The sequence below is a fragment of the Perognathus longimembris genome, chromosome 17 (genome assembly GCF_023159225.1).
Source record: "Perognathus longimembris pacificus isolate PPM17 chromosome 17, ASM2315922v1, whole genome shotgun sequence".
Lineage (NCBI taxonomy): Eukaryota > Metazoa > Chordata > Mammalia > Rodentia > Heteromyidae > Perognathus > Perognathus longimembris.
The window spans coordinates 37,050,441-37,070,511 of NC_063177.1; the positions used below are offsets into that span (position 1 = coordinate 37,050,441).

Sequence of the window (20,071 nt, forward strand, 5' to 3'; positions counted from 1 at the left end):
GGGATATAGCCTAGTGGCAAGAGTGCCTGCCTCGGATACACCAGAAGCGCCAGAAGCGGCGCTGTGGCTCAAGTGGCAGAGTGCTAGCCTTGAGCGGGAAGAAGCCAGGGACAGTGCTCAGGCCCGGAGTCCAAGGCCCAGGACTGGCCAAAAAAAAAAAAAGTGGTAGAGTAAAAAAAGAGCCCTGGGACAGTGCCTAGGCCCTGAGTTAAAGCCCCATGGCAGACCCCCCCTTCAAATAAATATAAAGATAGATAGATAAATAAATAGATAAGCAAAATGAGATGCAGTAAAGCTAATGGGACTGCCCAAGCACTAAGTGCAAGACCTAGTATCAGCACCAAAAAAGTAAATTTCCAGTATTGGTAACATCAGTCTTATTAAATAGAAAAACATCAATACTGTCAGTGTAACAAAGTCAGTTAAATTTGCGGCTAAATTTCCTGAATTTAACAGATTACTTATTTTTTTTATTATTATTATTATTTTTTACTTTTCCTTTTTCTCTGTACTGGTACTAAACTTGAACTCATGATCTCCTGCTCTAGCTTAGCTTTTTAACTCAAGACTTGTGCTCTATCAACCAAGACATACCTTCTCTTTCAGCTTTTTGCAGGTTAATTGGACAGAAGAGTCTTACGGACTTGATAGGTTAGGGTGGGGGGTGGGGGCTGGCCAGTTTTCTGGAGGATCATTGGAGAGTAGAGTCCCATGGACTTTCCTGCCCTGGCTGGCTTTGAACTGCGATTCTCAGATCTCAGCCTGTGAGTAGCTAGGATTATGGGTGTGAACCACTGGCTCCCAGCTTGGCAGGTTTTTTTAAAAAAGTAAAATCATTTGTTAAGACCATGAGTTTATTTTTCAGCCTCATAAATACATAAACAGCCCATGTGGTGGTTCACACCTGTAATCTTAATTACTCAAGATGGGGATTAAGAGGATCATGGTTTGAGACCAGCCCAAGGGAAAAAATGTTCACAGGATCCTCTCCCCAACCAATGAAAAGTTAAGTGTGATAGCCATGTGTCTCTCATCCCTGCCACATTGAAGTGTAAAATAGGATCAGAGTAATCCTGTCCTAAATACTACCACTCTTCAAGAGAGTAAAGTCAGTAGAATTTAGAGATGTGGCTCAGATGATATGAGTGCCTGCCTGGCAAAATGTAAGGCTTTAAGTTTAAATCCCAGTACCACAAAAAAAGTAAAATCTGTATAGTCTTATTTTAATAGCTAGGCATAATCTTTTTATAATAGCAAAATCTTAAGTAATCATAACGTTGTTGTTGTTTTTCTTTTCTTCTGTTTAGTCCAAAAGAAACCCTTCCTTCAAAACCTGCAAAGAAAGAGAAGGAACAGAGGACACGTCACTTACTCACAGACCTCCCTCTTCCTCCAGAGCTCCCTGGTGGGGATTCATCTCCCCCAGACTCTCCAGAGCCAAAGGCAGTTACACCACCTCAGCAACCATATAAAAAGAGACCAAAGTAAGTTTTTTGAGTGATCCACCCTTAATTGCTCTTAATTTTTTTCTTACTTGTGGGCTCAATTGTCTCATGTTTCTTCCAAAACCCACATATTAACATTATAGAAATTTGATCCTATCTTGTATTCTATTTTTTTTGCCAGTCCTGGGCCTTGGACTCAGGGCCTGAGCACTGTCCCTGGCTTCTTTTTGCTCAAGGCTAGCACTCTGCCACTTGAGCCGCAGCGCCACTTCTGGCCATTTTCTGTATATGTGGTACTGGGGAATCGAACCAAGGGCTTCATGTATACAAGGCAAGCGCTCTTGCCACTAGGCCACATCCCCAGCCCTTGTATTCTATTTTTTAAATTCAATTTTATTGTCAAGGTGATCTACATAGGGGTTACAGTTACATACATAAGGTAGAGAGTGCATTTCTTGTCATACTTGTTACCCCCTCCCTCATTTTTCTCTCACTCTTTTATTTTATCTCTATGGACAAAAACCTTTTCACAAAGGCTGCTGGATTTGCATCCACAGACATCTGGCTGCTCTCAGAGAAGCAAATGCCCAAGTCTAGATATATAGTGAACATAAATACTCTTATGCTTTTTGTTTTGTTTTCTGAAACTAGGATTTGAACTTGGGACCTCATGCTTACTTGGCTTGCACACTCAGCTGGTGCCTTTACCACTTGAGCTATGCCTCTGGCCAAGGTTTTTGCTGGCTATTTTGGAGATGATGTCTCATGGATTTTTCTGCCCAGTCTGACTGAATTGATCCTCCTGATCTCAGCTTCCTGAGTAGCTAGGATTACAGGTGTGAGCCAAAAAAAGTGGAAAACACCCAAAACCTTTAATTTAGGGTATGTCAGCTATATACACAATAAAGTTCTGTGCCATATAAATGACTATTATGAACTGATTCTGATCTTATGATTGTTAACATTCTTCTCTTAATAATATAAATGGTTACCACTTTCTTTACATTTATTATTAGTGGTTCTGAGGACTAAGCTCAGGGTCATGTGCATGCTAGGCAGACGCTTGACAACCACTCATCTACATCCCTATTTTATAGGTGCAGCCACTACTTGAGAGTTTAGAAAGTAAGCAACAAATGTACTGTTTGATCCTATTTTCCTGAAGCCAGAATTTTATCTTAGATACTGTGAGAGACTGCTTAAACTGTCTTACATCATTTAATTTTTGTCTTTTCAATACAAGAAGAGCCATGGAAATCTCATTAAAAAATAACTTTTGCTGTTTTTATTTTAGAATTTGTTGTCCTCGTTATGGAGAAAGAAGACAAACAGAAAGTGATTGGGGGAAACGCTGTGTGGACAAGTTTGACATAATTGGGATTATTGGAGAGGGAACCTATGGCCAAGTATATAAAGCCAAGGACAAAGACACAGGTAAATGTTGCCACCAAGCTGGGCACTGGTGGCTCACACCTGAAATCCTATCTACTGAGGAGGCTGAGATCTGAGGGTCCAGGTTTGAAGCCAGCCAGAGCAGGAAAGTCCATGACACTCAACTACAATTAACCACCAGAAAACTGGAAGTGGTGATATGTCTCAAAGTGGTAGAGCCCTAGCCTTGAGCAAAAAGAGCTCAGAGACAGTGGCCAGGCCCCAAGTTCAAGCCCCAAAAATGGGAAAAAAAAAAAAAAAGTTGCCACCAAATTCCTCTTTTTCTTGGAAATACTGGGATTAAACTCAGGACCTCATACTTGCAAGGGTGATACTTTACCACTTGAGCCATTCCCCAAGCCTGTGCTACAGAATCCTTGTGTCAGAAAATGAACAAGTTTACCAGTACTAATGTTTTAAGTGGATTTAGCAAAAGTAAATTTTATGTTCTAATTTTGTCTCTGAAAGTTTTGGACAAATTTTTCACAGCAGTAGTAACCATCCTTTAGTTTCCATGGGAGATTGGTTCCAGGACTTTCACATGTCAAAACTGGTAAATGCTTAATCAAATTCCTTAAATAAAATGGTATAGTATTTGCATATAGCCTCCACACATCCTCTGGTAAGTCATCTCTGGAGTGTGCCATATTAGGACTTGAACTCAGGGCCTATGCTCTGTCCTTGAGCTCTTTTGCTCAAAGCTAATGCTCTGACTTTTAGCCACAGCTGTACTTCCAGCCTTCTGGTGTTTTTTGTTGTTGTTGTTTTGTTTTATTTGGTTTTCCCAAAGCTAGTGCTCTACCACTTGAGCCACACCTCCACTTCTGGCTATTTTGGTGATTGATTAGAGATAAGAGTCTCAAGGGAATTCCCCTGCCTTGGCTATCTTTGAACTGTGATCCTCAGATCTCAGCCTCATACTGGTGGTGTGAGCCATCAGCACCTGTCCATCAGAGCCAGTACCTGATATAAGGTATATAGTATGTAAATAACTTTTATACTTTAAAGATAAGTCAAAAAGTCTTCATATGTTCAGTACAGACATGGTATTTTCCCCATTCAAATATTTTTAATCCAGTTAATTGGAATTGCAGATGCACAGGACTATCTGTATATTATATTAAAACTCTCCTCATAGGCTGAAGAGATGTAGCTCAGTGTTTGAGCACTGAACTAGCATTTGTGAGAAATTGGGTTCAGTCCCCAGCACATGGTGGGTGGAGGGAATCCTCCATTTTGTTTTCTATTATGAGTGTGTGTGTGTGTGTGTGTGTGTGTACGCGCGCACGCGCGCATGTGCACACGCGGTGCTGGGAATTAACCAAGGGCCCCAAGCATGCTTTGAAAGTGCACTATCAGCCAGGTGCTTGTGGCTCACACCTGTAATCATAGCCACTAAGGAGGCTGAAATCTGAGGGTTGCCACTCAAAGCCAGCCCAAGCTGGAAAGTCCATGAGACTCTTGTCTCCAATTAATCACTAGAAAAAGGAAGTGGAGCTGTGGCTCAAGAGTGCTAGAGCACTACCAAAGTGCTCAGGGACAGGACCCAGGCCCTGAGTTCAAGCTCCATGACTGGAAAAAAAAAAAAAAGAGTACACTATAACTGAGCTCTAACCTTGTCCTTTTTCTGTTGTCCATTCTAAACATTTTATAGCTTGCCAGGCATTTTAAAGAGTATAAAAGTAAAACATGTGCAGGGCATTGGTGGCTCACACCTGTAATCCTAACTACTGAAGAGAGTGAGATCTGAGGATCTTAGCTTGAAACCAGCCCCAGCAGATAATCTGTCACACTCTTATATCCATTTAACCAGCAAAAAGCTGGCATTTGAGGGGTGTGGCTCAAATGTTAGCACATTAGCCTGGAGTGAAGAAGCTAAGTAAGATCTTGTGGCATCCAGGTGCTGTTGCCTCATAACTGTAATCCTAGCTACTCAGGAGGCTGAGGATTGCGGTTCAAAGCCAGCCTGAGCAGAATAGTCTATGAGACTTACCTTACGCGTGCACGTACACACATAGAGCTGGAAATAAAGACGTGGCTCAAATGTAGAATACCCAGCCTTGAATGAAAAAGCCAAGGGAGAGTATGAGGCCCAGAGTTCAAGCCCCGTACCATAAAAACAAAGAGAGGAAGGGAAAGGGAGGAATGAAAAAGAAGGGAAGGAAAGAAAGAGGGAAAAAAGGAAGAAAGAAAGAAAAGAGGAAGGAAGGGAGAGACAGAAGGGCAAGCAAATAAGTTGGGGTTGTGTGACTCAACTGTTAGAGCTCTTGCCTGATGTGTGAGGACTTGTGTTCAAACCTCAGAATCACCAAATAAAAAAGAATTTATGTTACACATGTACTAGGTCCAAAGTTCAGTTCCCATGACCCAATAAAAAAATTAAGTCTGAGAGAACAAGGAATGGTTTATGATAGTAGTTTAAAATGCTAATTGGTAATAATAATGACTTAAATTTGTTTTGGCAGGAGAACTAGTAGCTCTGAAGAAGGTGAGACTAGACAATGAAAAAGAGGGCTTCCCAATTACAGCCATTCGTGAGATCAAAATTCTTCGTCAGTTAATCCACCGAAGTGTTGTTAACATGAAGGAAATTGTGACAGATAAACAAGATGCACTGGATTTCAAGAAGGACAAAGGTACTAGAAAGCAGTTAAATTTCTACAGGGTTCATTGGTACAAATTAATTTTTTTTTCTTTTACAAATTAATTTTTATTGCTGACTGTGAGAGTTTTATTTTCCGGTACTGGGGTTTAAACCGAGAGCATTATGCTTGGTGGGTAGACATTCTACCACCTGAGCCATACCTTCAGTTCCTATGGGAACTTTTTTTTTTTTATTAGTTGTAGAAAGGGGATTTTTTTGTGACATTCTAATACATGCATACAATATACCCTGTCAGTCTCAACCTCATTCACCTCTATCACAAACACTTGTTACTTGTGTCACAATCTGGGAACTTTTTTAATACATTAAAGTCTAGCTTATGATGCATGTCAGAATTATGATGTTAGCAGAAGAGGCTGAATGTGGTGGGGCATTCCTGTAATCCCAGCACTGAATCAGGAAGATCAAATGGTCAAGGCAAAGCTTATGCTAATAGTGAGTTCAAGGCCTAGTTGGCTATATATGGAGACCCTGTCTTTAAAGAAAAAAATATTGGCATATTGCTTTGTCCTAAGTACTGCTGATTTTATAAAATATTCCTTTATTAATGAACACTTTATACTTTTAAAAGTCATTAGTAAATATGCTTTAGGTAGGTAGAATCTGCTTTAACACCTAATAAAGTCAGCAGATAAACAACATGAGATTGTTTTCCAGCCATTCCTAGGATTTTTTGTTTTGTTTTGCTTTGGTTTTTGTTGTTTTGTTGGTGGTGGTAGTGGAGTGTGTGTATGTTTGTGTGTGTGTGTGTATGTGTGTGTGTGGTATTGGGGATTGACCATAGAGTTTTTTTGCATGCTAGCACATACTCTAGTATGATTGTGCTAAATCCCTCAGGTCCCCCATCCTAATTTTGAGGCCTTTGTTTTGTTTTTTGACTATAAAACATAAAACATTAATGGGTATTAAACCCCACACTCATTTTTAGATTATTCCTCCTGGCTATCATTTATATGCTATGTATTATTATCGTTTCACACTGACACAGTACGGAATATACTAGACATGGTAGAACATGTCTCTAATCCCTGCACTCTGGAGGGAGTGAATTCAAGGTCAGCCTTCAGTACATATGGAGACCTTGTCTTACAAAACAAGTATGCCAGGCATCAGTGACTCATATCTATAATCCTAGCTACTTAAGAGGCTGAGATCTGAGGATCTCTATTCAAAGCCAGCCTTAGCTAGAAAGACTGTTAAGCTCTTACTACCCGATTAACCCTACAAGTAGAACTGTGGCTCATGTGTGAGCAAAAGGAAATGGGGGGAAAGGTCATGGGCTTTTCTGCCCTAGCTGGCTTCAAACCTTAAGTCTCATATCTCAGCCTCCTGAGTAGCTAAGATTACATAGTGAGCCACCAGTATCCTGCAGTATTGCTTGAACCCATGGCTTCAAGTCCAACCTTGGCAGCATAGCAAGAACTTCTATGTTCTGCCTAAAGAACCCAAAACCCAAAACAACTCCGAATTAAAAAAAAAAAAAAAATGGGCTGGGAATATGGCCTAGTGGTAGAGTGCTTGCCTCACATACATGAAGCCTTGGGTTCGAGTCTTCAGCACCACATATATAGAAAAAGCCAGAAGTGGCACTGTGGCTAAAGTGGTAGAGTGCTAGCCTTGAGCAAAAAGAAACCAAGGACAGTGTTCAGGCCCTGAGTTCAAGCCCCAGGACTGGCAAAAAGGAAAAAACAAAAAAAAGAACCAAAAGACGCACTAGTTTTTTTTTGTTTGTTTCATTGTTTCTTGGAGGGGAAGTTGGAGGATGGGGTGTTACTAGATTGGTTAGGATGACCTGCAACAACCCTCCTGCCTCATTCTCACAAGTACTTGTAATTGGAAGCATTTTGCCACCATAGTAGCAGTATTTGAAACATCTTTGTATAGATATGTATCTTTACATTGTATTTCATTATTTGTTAGTTGCTAATGCTAAGTGTGCTAAAATGTGGTCTGTTTCTGAATACTTCTAGCCTAATTTGTTCACATACATATAGAATTAGTCAAAGGGATTTCCTTAGTTAAAATTAGATTCACTTTATGAAAGATAATTGTATGTGCTTATCTTAACTGTATTCTCCCAACATTAAGAATAGTTTCCTGGGGCTGGGGATATGGCCTAGTGGCAAGAGAGCTTGCCTCATATACATGAGGCCCTGGGTTCAATTCCCCAGCACCACATATACAGAAAATGGCCAGAAGTGGCGCTGTGGCTCAAGTGGCAGAGTGCTAGCCTTGAGCAAAAGGAAGCCAGGGATAGTGCTCAGGCCCTGAGTTCAAGGCCCAGGACTGGCAAAAAAAAAAAAAATCCTGAGAATGGAAATCTAAAATCTACCTGAGATGATCTTCTTAAGAGAGACTGATGAAAAGGGGGCATTGATCAAGATGTATTGTACTTACAAATTGATATGTTGAACTGAAACTCCTTTGTACAACTACCTAACAATAATAACAAAAATTAATTAAAAGAAGAAATATGAGAAACAACAACAACAAAAAGAATAGTTATGCTGGGTGGCTAGTTCCTGCAATCCTAGCTACTCAGGAGGCTGAGATCTGAGGGTTGAGGTCTAAAGCCAGTTGGCTTGAACTCTGGGTCTGGCCTCTATCCTGAGCTTCTTTTAATACCACTTGAGCCACAGCACCACTTCTAGCTTTTTCTGAGTAGTTTATTGGAGATAAGAGTCTCATAGACTTTCCTGCCCAGACTGACTTCAATCCTAAATCCTCAGATTTGAGTCTTCTAAGTAGCTAGGATTTCAGACGTGAGCCACCAACACCCAGCCCTTGAGACTTTTGACAGTGGTAGAGCACTAGCCTTGAGCGAAAAGGCTCAGGAACTGCATCCAGACCCTGAGTTCAAACTCCATGACCGACAAAAAGAAAAAAAAAAGTTACTAACCACATTATGTTAGTTAGTGGTGGACCAAGTACCAAACAGTATGTGCCATCTACCTTAAGAGCTTAAGGGGGCTATACCATCTAGGTTTATTTAAGTCTACTATATGATGTTTATACCACAGTGAAATTGCCTAACAATACGTTTCTGAGACTGCATCTTCATATTTAAGGGATGCATGTTATATATGTTTATTTCTTTTTTGGTGCTCATCCTGGGACTTGAACTCTGTATCTCCTACTCTTTTTTTTTTTTTTTTTTTTTCCCAGTCCTGCTTGAGCTCAGGGCCTGAGCACTGTCCCTGGCTTCTTTGTACTCAAGTCGAGCACTTTGCACTTGAGCCACAGTACCACTTCTGGCTTTTTCTATATATGTGGTGCTAAGGAATTGAACCCAGGGCTTTTCATGTATGTATGAGGCGAGCACTCTACTACTAGGCCTTAAACCCAGCCCTGAATCTCCCACTCTTGCTTAGCTTTTTCTCAAAGCTGACACTCTACAACTTGAGCCACAGCTCCACATCTGGCCTTTTGCTGGTTAATCAGAGGTAAGAGTCTCAGATTTGTCTACCTAAGCTGCCTCCAAACTGTGATCCTCAGATTTCAGCCTCCTGAATACCTAGGATTATAGCAATGAGCATATATATCCTTTTTAAAAATCATTATCTGGGATCTAGAGGGGTGACTCAGTGATGAGTGCCTACCTAGAAACTATGAGGTCCTTAGTTCAAACAATCAATCAATCTTAGCTAGAATGGCTAGAGATATAGCCTAGTGATCTCACATTTGCCTAAAAACCTTGAGGCTCTGAGTTTGCTCCTAAGACAGACTTCCACTGTATCATCCTGACTAGCCTTCAACTTATCACATAACCCCAGCTGGTCTCAAACTTGTCAAACATGTTAGGAAAACTATGGACTCACTTGTCAAAAATATGCTTATGGCTGGGTGCTAGTGGTTCATGCTTGTAACCTTAACTACTCAAGAGGCTGAGATGTGAGGATTTCATTTCAAAGCCAGCTCAGGCAGGAACATCCATGAGCCTGTTACCTCCAGTTAAAAAAGACAAAAAGCAAAAAAAGCAAAAAGACAGTGGAGATATGCCTCAAGCCAGCTTGGGCAGACAAGTCTTCCAGTTAACTTTGTGACTCAAGTGGTAGAATGCCAATGAAAAGTTGTGTAAGAGCTGAATGCCCTGAGTTCAAGCCCCATTAACACCTTAAAAAAAAAAAAAAAGCCAGGCTCCAGTGGCTCACATTTATAATCCTAGCCGCTCAGGAAGCTGAGATGTGAGAGTCACAGTTCAAAGCCAGGTGGGCAGGAAATTCCATGAGACTCTTATCTCCAATTAACCAGCCAAAAACCAGAAATAGAGTTGTATGTCAAATGGTAGAGTACTACCTTTGAGCAAAAAAGCTCAGGAATAGCACCCATGTCATGAGTTTAAGTCCCAGAACCAGTAACAAATAAATAAATAATAAAGAAAGAAAATTACAGGGTTGTTCCAGAGTTTATGGTCAACTTCAAAATTATTATATTAGAATTTGTGGTTTAAATTTTACAATTCCATTTTAAAATATTTTTTCATGTTATATAGGTGCTTTTTACCTTGTCTTTGAGTATATGGACCATGATTTAATGGGACTGCTAGAATCTGGTTTGGTACACTTTTCTGAGGACCATATCAAATCATTCATGAAACAGCTTATGGAAGGATTGGATTACTGTCACAAAAAGAATTTCTTGCATCGTGATATTAAGTGTTCCAACATTCTGCTGAACAACAGGTAATGTAGTAACCAAAGAAAGTTTTAATTACTCTCTCATGGGTTTTAGATGTTCAATTGGATTATAAGTAAACCTGATAGTACATTTGTTTTTCTATTTACCTGAATTTGATGTTTGTACCTTAGGAACAATTTAAAATTGAGTGTTCTAGCTGGTAAGCAGAAGTTACAGAAAAAGGATTATAAGGACTTTTATTTACAAGTATTTGTTGTACTTTTCTGAGAATCATAATTCTAAAGGAATATTCAGAGGACTATTTATCAGTCAGTAAACATTGCTGTTACCCTAAACACATTGACATATACATTGGATTTTTAGTAATATTCCCTTCTTTTTCTGCCAATCCTAGGGCTTGAACTCAGAGCCTGGGCACCGTCCCTGAGCCTCTCTACTCAAGGCTAGCATTCTACTGCCGGAGCCATAGCACCACTTCTAGCCTTTTCTGTTGATGTGGTACTGAGGAATCAAACCCAGAGCTTCATGCATGTTAACAAGCACTGTACCACTAAGCCACATTCCCAGCCCTAATAATTCCTTCTTTAGTGGAGAAAACATATATATCTCTTTCTTTAGATGCTGGAGCTTTTTCTCAATTTGTCCTTTTCAGAGTAAATACTAGTTGGTAATTGCTGTCTCTGTCCAGTAATGTTATAGTATAAGCAGTCAGGAATCTGATTGTTAAATTCAGAAGATTTTATTTTTTTCGTTCTCTCTGGTTATTTGTCCACATTACCATTTGGGATATCAGGTATATTATGTGTACATTAGACTTTGGCATTCTTCTCTAACTGGCGCAGGATAAAGAACAAGTATAGTACTGTTGACGTTACTATGTTTGGATCTTTTTTTTTTTTTTTTAATTCCAGTCCTGGAGAAAGTTAATTCCAGATAAGAGTGTCATGTACTTTTCTTCCCCGGGCTGGCTTCAAATCTTGATCCTCCTGAGTAGCTAGGATTACAAGCATGAGCTCATGAGCACTCAGCTTATATTTGGTTCTTTGGGAAATTAAGTTGTTTACAGCCATCTTTGTCTGAATTGCTTACTATTTTAAACATTTCTGTCTACTTCTATTTCACAGACATTGCCTAGATAGAAATATAGAATGATTATGACACATTTCTTTTCTTTTTTTTTTTTTTTTTTTTGCATTTTTTCCCCTTTATTGTCAAAGTGAAGTACAGGTGGTTACATTTTCTTATGTAAGGCAGTGAATACATTTCGTGTTCAATATGATACATTTCTTATCTTTTTTTTTTTTTATTGCTGGTCTTAGGGCTTGAACTCAGGGCCTGGGCACTGTCCCCAAGCCTTTTTACTCAATGCTACTAGCACTCCACCACTTGAACCCCACTTGAACTGGCTTTTTCTGAGTAGTTTATTGGCGATAAGAGTCTCTCACAGACTTTTCTGCTTCAAATCTCGATCATCAGCTCTCAGCCCCCTGAGTACCTAAGTAGCTGGGATTACAGACATGAGCCTTTGGCACCCAGCTCACATTTTCTTTCTTTGTTTTTCTTTTCTTTTTTCTTTTTCCTTTTTTTTGTCTTTTCTTTTTTGGTACTGGGGATTGAACCCAGGACATTGTACCTGCTAGGCAAGCGCTTTGCCACTGAGCTACATCCCATTTCACATTTTCTATCTTTATGGAGTAGAATAAGCAGCCATTTGGGATTAACTGTAATTGTCCTGAGTTAGCATGAAAACTCTACTGGTCACTGGGGAGCTAGGATTTTGGAATAACTAAACAAATAAATTGTTTAACTTAGTATGCATTTTTTTGTCAATACTGTGCTTTGATTAAAAAAATTATGAAATATATTACCAAATATTGAACCCACGGACTTGTGCTTTTTAGATAAGCATTTTGCCACTTGAGCCACATTCTGTCCCCTCCCCCCTTTTTTTTCTTTGTCAGTCCTGGGGCTTGAACTCAGGGCCTGAGCACTGTCCATGGCTTCTTTTTACTCAAGACTATACCACTCTATCACTTGAACCACAGCACCACTTCTGGCCTTTTCTATATATGTGGTGCTGAGGAATATAACCCAGGGCTTCATGTATAGGAGGCAAGCACTACCACTAGGCCATATTCCAGCCCCCCCCCTTTTTGTTTTTAATAGGATCTCACATTTTTCCCTGGGTCTACCTGGACCACAGCTCTCCAGATCTCTACCTCGCAAGTACATGATCTGAGTCTCCCAGCTTAAATCCATTTTTTCTCCCTTGAATTTGAAAGCACTTGGAAAGATGCAGCCTTGAGAAATGAATCAGAACTTATCAGCAAGATAAATCTAATTTCTAGTCAGAAGAAACTGCATGTTACACAAGTGCTTAAGTGTGAAAATAATGTGTTATATTTAACTATAAAATGGGTTACTTTTGTTTTTGTTTTTGTTACCAGACCTGGGGCTTGAACTCAGGGCCTGAGCACTGTTCCTGGCTTCTTTTTGCTCAAGGCTAGCACTCTGCCACTTGAGCCACAGCGCCACTTCTGGCCTTTTCTGTATATGTGGTGCTGAGGAATCGAACCCAGGGCTTCATGTATACGAGGCAAGCACTTTACCACTAGGCCGTATTCCCAGCCCCAAATGGGTTACCTTTGCTAGAGCAAAAGAATGAAGGACATGATAGCATAATGAAGCTAGATGGTTACTAGGAGCCAATTTAGGAATATTGTATATACCCTACGAAGGAACTTAAACTTCTTCTGATCTTTAGTTGAAAAAGTACTAGCTGGTTTTGTTTTTGTTTTGGTCATCCCAGTGCCTTGAGCTCTCTTTGGCTTTCTTGTTCAGGGCTGGCACTCTATCACTTATGCCAGTTCATATTTTGCTGGGCTTTTTGGAGATGTATCTTGAGGACTTTTTTTTTTTTTTTTTGCCAGTCCTGGGGCTTGGGACTCAGGGCCTGAGCACTGTCCCTGGCTTCTTTTGAGCCACAGTGCCACTTCTGGCTTTTCTGTTCATGTGGTGCTGAGGAATCAAACCCAGGGCTTCATGCATGCTAGGCAAGTACTCTACCATTAAGCCACATTCCCTGCCCCTCTTGAGGACTTTATGCCCAATCTATTTTTTGTGTTGTTTTTTTGTTGTTGTTGTTGTTGGCTTTTTGCCGGTCCTGGGGCTTGGACTCAGGGCCTGAGCACTGTCCCTGGCTTCTTTGACTGTACTTAAATAGCTTTATTATGAGGCAAAACGTTAAAATAAATAGTTGGGCTGGGAATGTGGCTTAGTAGTAGAGTGCTTGCCTAGCATGCATGAGGCCCTGGGTTCAGTTCCTCAGTACCACATAAACAGAAAAGGCCAGAAGTGATACTGTGGCTCAAGTGGTAGAGTGCTAGAAGCTCAAGGACAGTGCCCAGGCCCTGAGTTCAAGCCCTAGGACTGTCAAAAGAAAACAAAACTTAGTCTTTAAGTCAGATCCATTGGCACACCAATAACCCCAGCTACTCAAGAGGCTGAGGTGGGAGTATCAGGAGACTGAAACCACCTTGGGCAACCCAGTGAGACCCTATCTTAAAAAAAAAAAAAATCATTCTGTTGCTGTTTCTGTTCACTCACAATTCCCATTGAAGTTGAAGATTGCTCACTCTAAATCCACAGTTAATAGTTCATCAACAACTTAGTAAAGAGTGAGTTCTAGTGGTTCACATCTGTAATCTTAGCTACTCAGGAGGCTGAGATCAGAAGACCACAGTTCAAAGCTAGTGTAGGCAGGAAAGAAGTATGTGAGACTATTATCTCCAATTAACCACCAAAAAGCTGGAAGTGGAGCTGTGGCTCAAGTGGTACAGCACTATCCTTGAAGGAAAGAGCTCAGAGGCAGCGCCCAGTCCTGAGTTCAAGCCCCAGGGGTGGAATAAAATAATAATAATAATTATTATTATAAAGAACTTAATGAGGGAGCTGGGTTACATACTTGTAGTCTCAGATACTACAAAGGTAGAGGCAGAAGGATCTTAGGTGCAAGGCCAGTCTAGGTAAAAGTTAGTGAGAGCTTGTTACAAAATAAGAAACAAGAAGTTTACAGGTGTGGTTCAAGTGGTAGAGTACTTGCCTAGCATGGTGGAGGCCCTGAAATCAATACTCAATATTGAAGAAAAAAAAATAAAGAAGAAGATAAGTTAATGAGGGCTGATGGTGACTAAGGCTTGCCTAATAATAGTGAGGGTCTAGTTTTGATAAAACAAATAACATTATAAAAAAGAATTTAATGAATTTAATGATAACTGTCAGCTTTACAGTCTATAGTATTACTCTGTCTTCTCTTTGTTCCTTCTTGGGAGGATGTTTCAGAGCAAGGAATAATTGCAGGCCTGCTTGATTTCCTTTCTCATGGAACCCCCCTAGTCCTTGATATCCATAGTCAAAACAGATGAGGTTTCAGACTAAATTGAACTCCTTATTCAGGTTGCTAACTAGGAATCCTATCAATTCTCTTGACTCATTAGATCTCTCCACTGCTAACTTGGTCCTAATTACTCAGAAGCCAGGAGAAAATAAAGAGGTATTGTCAGCAGGGGAATGAAGAAAGAACAACTTCAAAGAAAGAGAGTAGGGTTGGGAATGTGCCTTAGTGGTAGGGTGCTTGCCTAGCATGCAGGAAGTCCTAAGTTTGATTCCTCAGTACCACATAAACAGAAAAGGCCAGAAATGGTGCTGTGGCTCAAGTGGTAGACTTTTAGTCACACCTTAACATTTTGTGTTCCGGCTTCTTAAAATATTCCATGATACCACTGTCAAGAGAATACTAAGGGGCTGGGAGTATGGCCTAGTGGCAAGAGTGCTTGCCTCGTATACATGAGGCTCTGGGTTCGATTCTCCAGCACCACATATATAGAAAATGGCCAGAAGTGGCGCTATGGCTCAGAGTGGCAGAGAGGCTCAGGGACAGATCCCAGGCCCTGAGTTGGAGCCCCAGGACTGGCAATAAAAAGGGGGTGGGGGGGGAATGAAGAGTAGAGCAAGGCTGGGCTCTGATGTTCAGTATCTTTTTATGAGGCCAAGTTTGAATAGAAGAGTGACTAGTCTACCACTACAGTAGAGTAGTTGAAGACCCATTAGGAAATAGCTCCGTACAATGCTTGCCTAGCACATATGGTTTCCTGGGTTCAATCCTTAGCCCTGCAAAAACACAAAAGTCAAAAGATCACCATAAAAAGTGGTTAGTGCTTGAATTAATCTAGGCCTTACAAATAAGCATGGATAGTATAGACTTTGGTTGATGAGTATGCTGAATGGTGGGGAATGAAAAGAAGAATAAGATAACTCACAAATTTATGACTGGAGCAACTAGATTTTAAAAAGTTGCAAATATTAATCATTTTAAGGAATATAGAAAAACAGGATAGATGGGGGAAAAGTGAATCCCTTCTATATTTTATAGCCAGGATAATGATATCTACTAGGCATATAGTCCTATGGTAACTGTCCATTTATCTATCTATCTATTTTTGCCAGTACTGGGGCTTGAACTCAGGGCCTGAGCACTGTCCCTGGCTTCTTTTTTTGCTCAAGGCTAGCACTCTACCACCTGAGCCACAGCACTGCTTCAGGCTTTTTCTATATATGTGGTGCTGAGGAATTGAACCCAGGGCTTCATGTGTATGAGGTGAGCACTTTACCACTGGGCCATATTCCCAGCCCCCACTTTTGGCTTTTCCTGAGTAGATTATTGGCAATAAGAGTCTCATGGACTGCCCAGGCTGGCTTCAAATCTCAATCCTCATATCTTAGCCTCCTCAGTAGCTAGGATTACAAGTGTGAGCCTGTCCATATATACTTGAAGTTAAAAAGCATAGCAGAAATTGGGGATAGTGGCTTGTGCCTATAATCCTGGTTACTTGGGAGGTGGAAATAAAGAAAATGAACATTTAAGGTCAGCCCAGGAAAAAAGCTAATGAAATCCTATCTCAAAAAACAAGCTGAGGGCTGGGGATATGGCCTAGTGGCAAGAGTGCCTGCTTCATATACATGAGGCCCTGGGTTCGATTCCCCAGCACCACATATACAGAAAACGGCCAGAAGCGGCGCTGTGGCTCAAGTGGCAGAGTGCTAGCCTTGAGCAGGAAGAAGCCAGGGACAGTGCTCAGGCCCTGAGTCCAAGGCCCAGGACTGGCCAAAAAAAAAAAACAAGCTGAGCATGGTAGCATTCCTGTCGTTGCATCTAGGCAAGTGATAGTAAGTTGGGGTATCCAAATCTGAGGCCAGCTCATACAAAAGTTTAAGACTCTACTTAAGGAAAAATGTAAGGGTCTGGGAGAATAGAATGGCTCAGATGATAATAGAGTACCTGCCTAGGAAGTACAGGGCCCAGAGTTCAAATTCTATTACTGTGCTCTCTATCCCCTCCCTAGCCAAGTACAAAGCCCTGGATTCATTTCTACATTCTGTAAAAATGAATGAATTAATTAGTCACGTACTTGAACCAGGCATGTGATAGATGCCTATAATCTCAGCACTTGGAAGGCAGAGCCAGGAGAATTTAGCTCTGTACTACATAGTAAGACCTTGTCTTTAAAAATCAAAAAGAATAATTTACTTGATGCCTAATGTGAGTGAGACAGGAAATGTGCTAGGTGCTGGTAATACTAATTACTATCACTATGTATCTTGCCATTATAACTTTCATTCTCACTTTGTGCCTTGAGATTTGGATCATCTCAAGCCCTCAGAGTAGGGATATCAAGAAATTTGAGAAGCCTCAGCTTTCTATAAAAATATAAGTTGGCTTTCCATTCCCTAAACACTAGCAAAGTATAAATATGGTTAAAATAGGCTATATGAATTTAGGTAAGTTTAATTAGTGACAGTGACTTTTAGTCACACCTTAACATTTTGTGTTCCAGCTTCTTAAAATATTCCATGATACCACTGTCAAGAGAATACTAAGGGGCTGGGAATATGGCCTAGTGGCAAGAGTGCTTGCCTTGTATACATGAGGCTCTGGGTTCGGTTCTCCAGCACCACATATATAGAAAATGGCCAGAAGTGGCGCTATGGCTCAAGTGGCAAAGTGCTAGCCTTGAGCAAAAAGAAGCCAGGGACAGTGCTCAGGCCCTGAGTCCAAGGCCCAGGACTGGCAAAAAAAATAGAGAGAGAGAGAGAAGAATACTAAAACTAGGAATGTACCTCCCTGATAGAGTACTTAGCATTTACAAGTCCTAGGTTCAATTTTCAGCATTGGGGGAAAATTACAGAACAGAGGGAACTGTAGTTACGATCCCCTTAAAAAAGAATGATTCTCAAAGGAAGCTTTTTAGACCAGCTTTATTGGCATCATATGTAGATTTGCTGGAAATGAAGGTCCAGGCACTAGTAGATCATACCTGTAATACTAGTTAACTTGGGAAGTTAAAAGTGGAAGGATTGTGATTCAAGGCCAGTACAAGCAGAAAATTTGAAGAGATCCTGTCTTGAAAATAACCAGCAAACAATAGGGTTACAGGCACTGTTCATCATAGCCAAGTGATGGAATCAGCTGAGGTACCCAGCAATAGATGAATAAAGAAGATATGGTACGTACATACCATGGAATATTAAATAACCTAAAGAAAAGTAAAATATGTCATTCTCAGGAAAATGGATGGAACTGGAGAACGTCGTATTCAGTAAGATAAATTAAGCTGAAAAAGCCAAATAGATACTTTCGCTTATTATGGAAGCTAGACCTAAGAGATATACATATTAATGGGGGCTGGGAATGTGGCTCAGTGGTAGAGTGGTTGCCTAGCATGCATGGAGCCTCAATTCCTTAGTACCACATCAACAGAAAATGCCAGAAATGTAGCTGTGGCTCAAGTGGTAGAGTGCTAGCCTTGAGCAAAAGAAGCTCAGGGCCAGTGCCCAGGCCCTGAGTTCAAGCCCCAGGACTGGCAAAAAAAAAAAAATATATATATATATATATATATATATATATATGTAATATACCTATTAATGGACATGTACATACATGTATATATACCTGCCTACAAAAGCATACATATATACCCAAAGGGAACAGGATTCTACCTATGGGACTATAAGAAGATGAGAGTAATGTGAGAAAAGGAAAAAGAAACATGGATAAGAATTTAGAAATACAGTGGAGCTGTATGAAGAAAGCATAAGAACTTTTATGAAAGCTGTTGATCAACAGGAGATTGGGGTGGTGGGGGTGGGAGAGAAACTAATAGAGTCATTCTAAATAAAACTTAAGACATGAATGACTGAAGTACCATAGTGAAACTCCTTGGTATATTTAAAAAAAAAAGTCAAGAAAGTAAAACAGGTTCATGTGAGAGGGTAGGCACCAGGAAGAAGGAGGACACCTAACAGAGTGAATCAGGATGAATATAGTAGACATATAGTACTTACATATATGGAAATTGGACAGTGAAACCTGTTAAATCGTTTTAATGAGGGAGTGGGGGGAAGAGTAGCCAAGTGAGAGGGGATGATGCATAAATGTCAGAATAAATCCCTTGTACAACTAACACTAATTTAAAAAAAATAGGGCTACAGGTGTGGCTTAAGTGGTAGATTGATTGCCAGTCTAATAAACTCTAGGCCCTGAGTTCAAACCTCAGTACTGACCCCCCAAAAGAGACAAATGCGGGTTCAGAGTTAGAAGTATTAGAGCCTTGGATCCAGTTCCCAGCTCTGAGGAGGATAAAAATAGATTCACGAGCTATATGACCTACTGAATCAGCATCTGAAAAACCTTTTTTTTCCTTCAGTACAAGGGTTTGACTTAGGGCCTCATGCTTGTTAAGCAGACATTGTGAGGCATACCTCCAGCTCTTTTTTCTTTAAGTTATTTTTCAGATATACTCTTGCAGTAACTCACAAAAATAACAGTATTGTTTTTGATTAAATCCAAAAATGCATGAATAATTTTAAAAATAGCCTGAAGTATTGTTCACTTTAATAGTCAAAGAGTCTTCATTGGGAAGAATGATCTTTAACAAATGAAATAAGAGATCAGAAATTAAAATTTCATTTTTGTAATTCTTTTAGCTCCTTCATTGGACTTAACTTTCAGGTATAGTTTGGAGATGCTTCTATTATAAAATAATTATTTTTGTTTTACAGTGGACAAATCAAACTTGCAGATTTTGGACTTGCACGGCTCTATAATTCTGAAGAGAGGTAAGGTATTATCAAACTTACATGCAAAATGGTTCACTTGAGTCCAAGGATTCTAAGCCTTTATGGGCAACATAGCAAGACTCCATCTTAAAAAATAAAAGCGAGGGGCTGGGGATATAGCCTAGTGGCAAGAGTGCCTGCCTCAGATACACGAGGCCCTGGGTTCGATTCCCCAGCACCACATATACAGAAAACGGCCAGAAGCGGCGCTGTGGCTCAAGTGGCAGAGTGCTAGCCTTGAGCGGGAAGAAGCCAGGGACGGTGCTCGGGCCCTGAGTCCAAGGCCCAGGACTGGCCAAAAAAAAAAAAAAAAGCGAAGTGCCGGTGTCTTGTCCCTGTAATCCTAGCTACTCAGGTGACTGAGATCTTAGGATATTTCTTTGAAGCCAGCTTGGACAGGAAATTCTGTGTAGAAGATTCTTATTTCCAAGTAACCACCCAAAATCCAGAGATGGAGCTGTGACTATCCTTGCAAAAAAGTTCAGGGACAGTGCCCAGGCCCTGAGTTCAAGTCCCAGGACTACTGGCACAATAAATAAATAAGGAAAGAAGAAAGAGATCACAAGGGAAATAGGAAAGAATATGTTTTTTGTTGGTTTGGTTTGCTAGTCTTGGGGCTTGAACTCAGGGCCTTAGCACTGTTTCTGGCTTCTTTTTGCTCAAGGCTAACACTCTACCACTTGAGCCACAGTGCCACTTCCAGCTTTTTCTGCTTATG

At 40.5% G+C, this 20,071-nt stretch overlaps 1 protein-coding gene across 10 annotated transcripts in view; it reads left to right on the forward strand.

Annotated features, from left to right (window-relative positions):
• Positions 1 to 20,071, forward strand: part of Cdk12 (cyclin dependent kinase 12) — a 110,441-nt gene that overhangs the window by 20,278 nt on the left and 70,092 nt on the right. For all 10 annotated transcript variants that reach the window (XR_007213801.1, XR_007213802.1, XR_007213804.1 and 7 more), the window contains exons 3-7: positions 1,308 to 1,484; positions 2,740 to 2,879; positions 5,342 to 5,512; positions 10,034 to 10,223; positions 19,297 to 19,353. Coding sequence is in view for 4 of the 10 variants with exons in the window: in XM_048366649.1 (XP_048222606.1) it covers positions 1,308 to 1,484; positions 2,740 to 2,879; positions 5,342 to 5,512; positions 10,034 to 10,223; positions 19,297 to 19,353 (735 nt within the window). In the remaining 6 variants the exon portion in view is untranslated. The remainder of the gene's footprint in view (positions 1 to 1,307; positions 1,485 to 2,739; positions 2,880 to 5,341; positions 5,513 to 10,033; positions 10,224 to 19,296; positions 19,354 to 20,071) is intronic.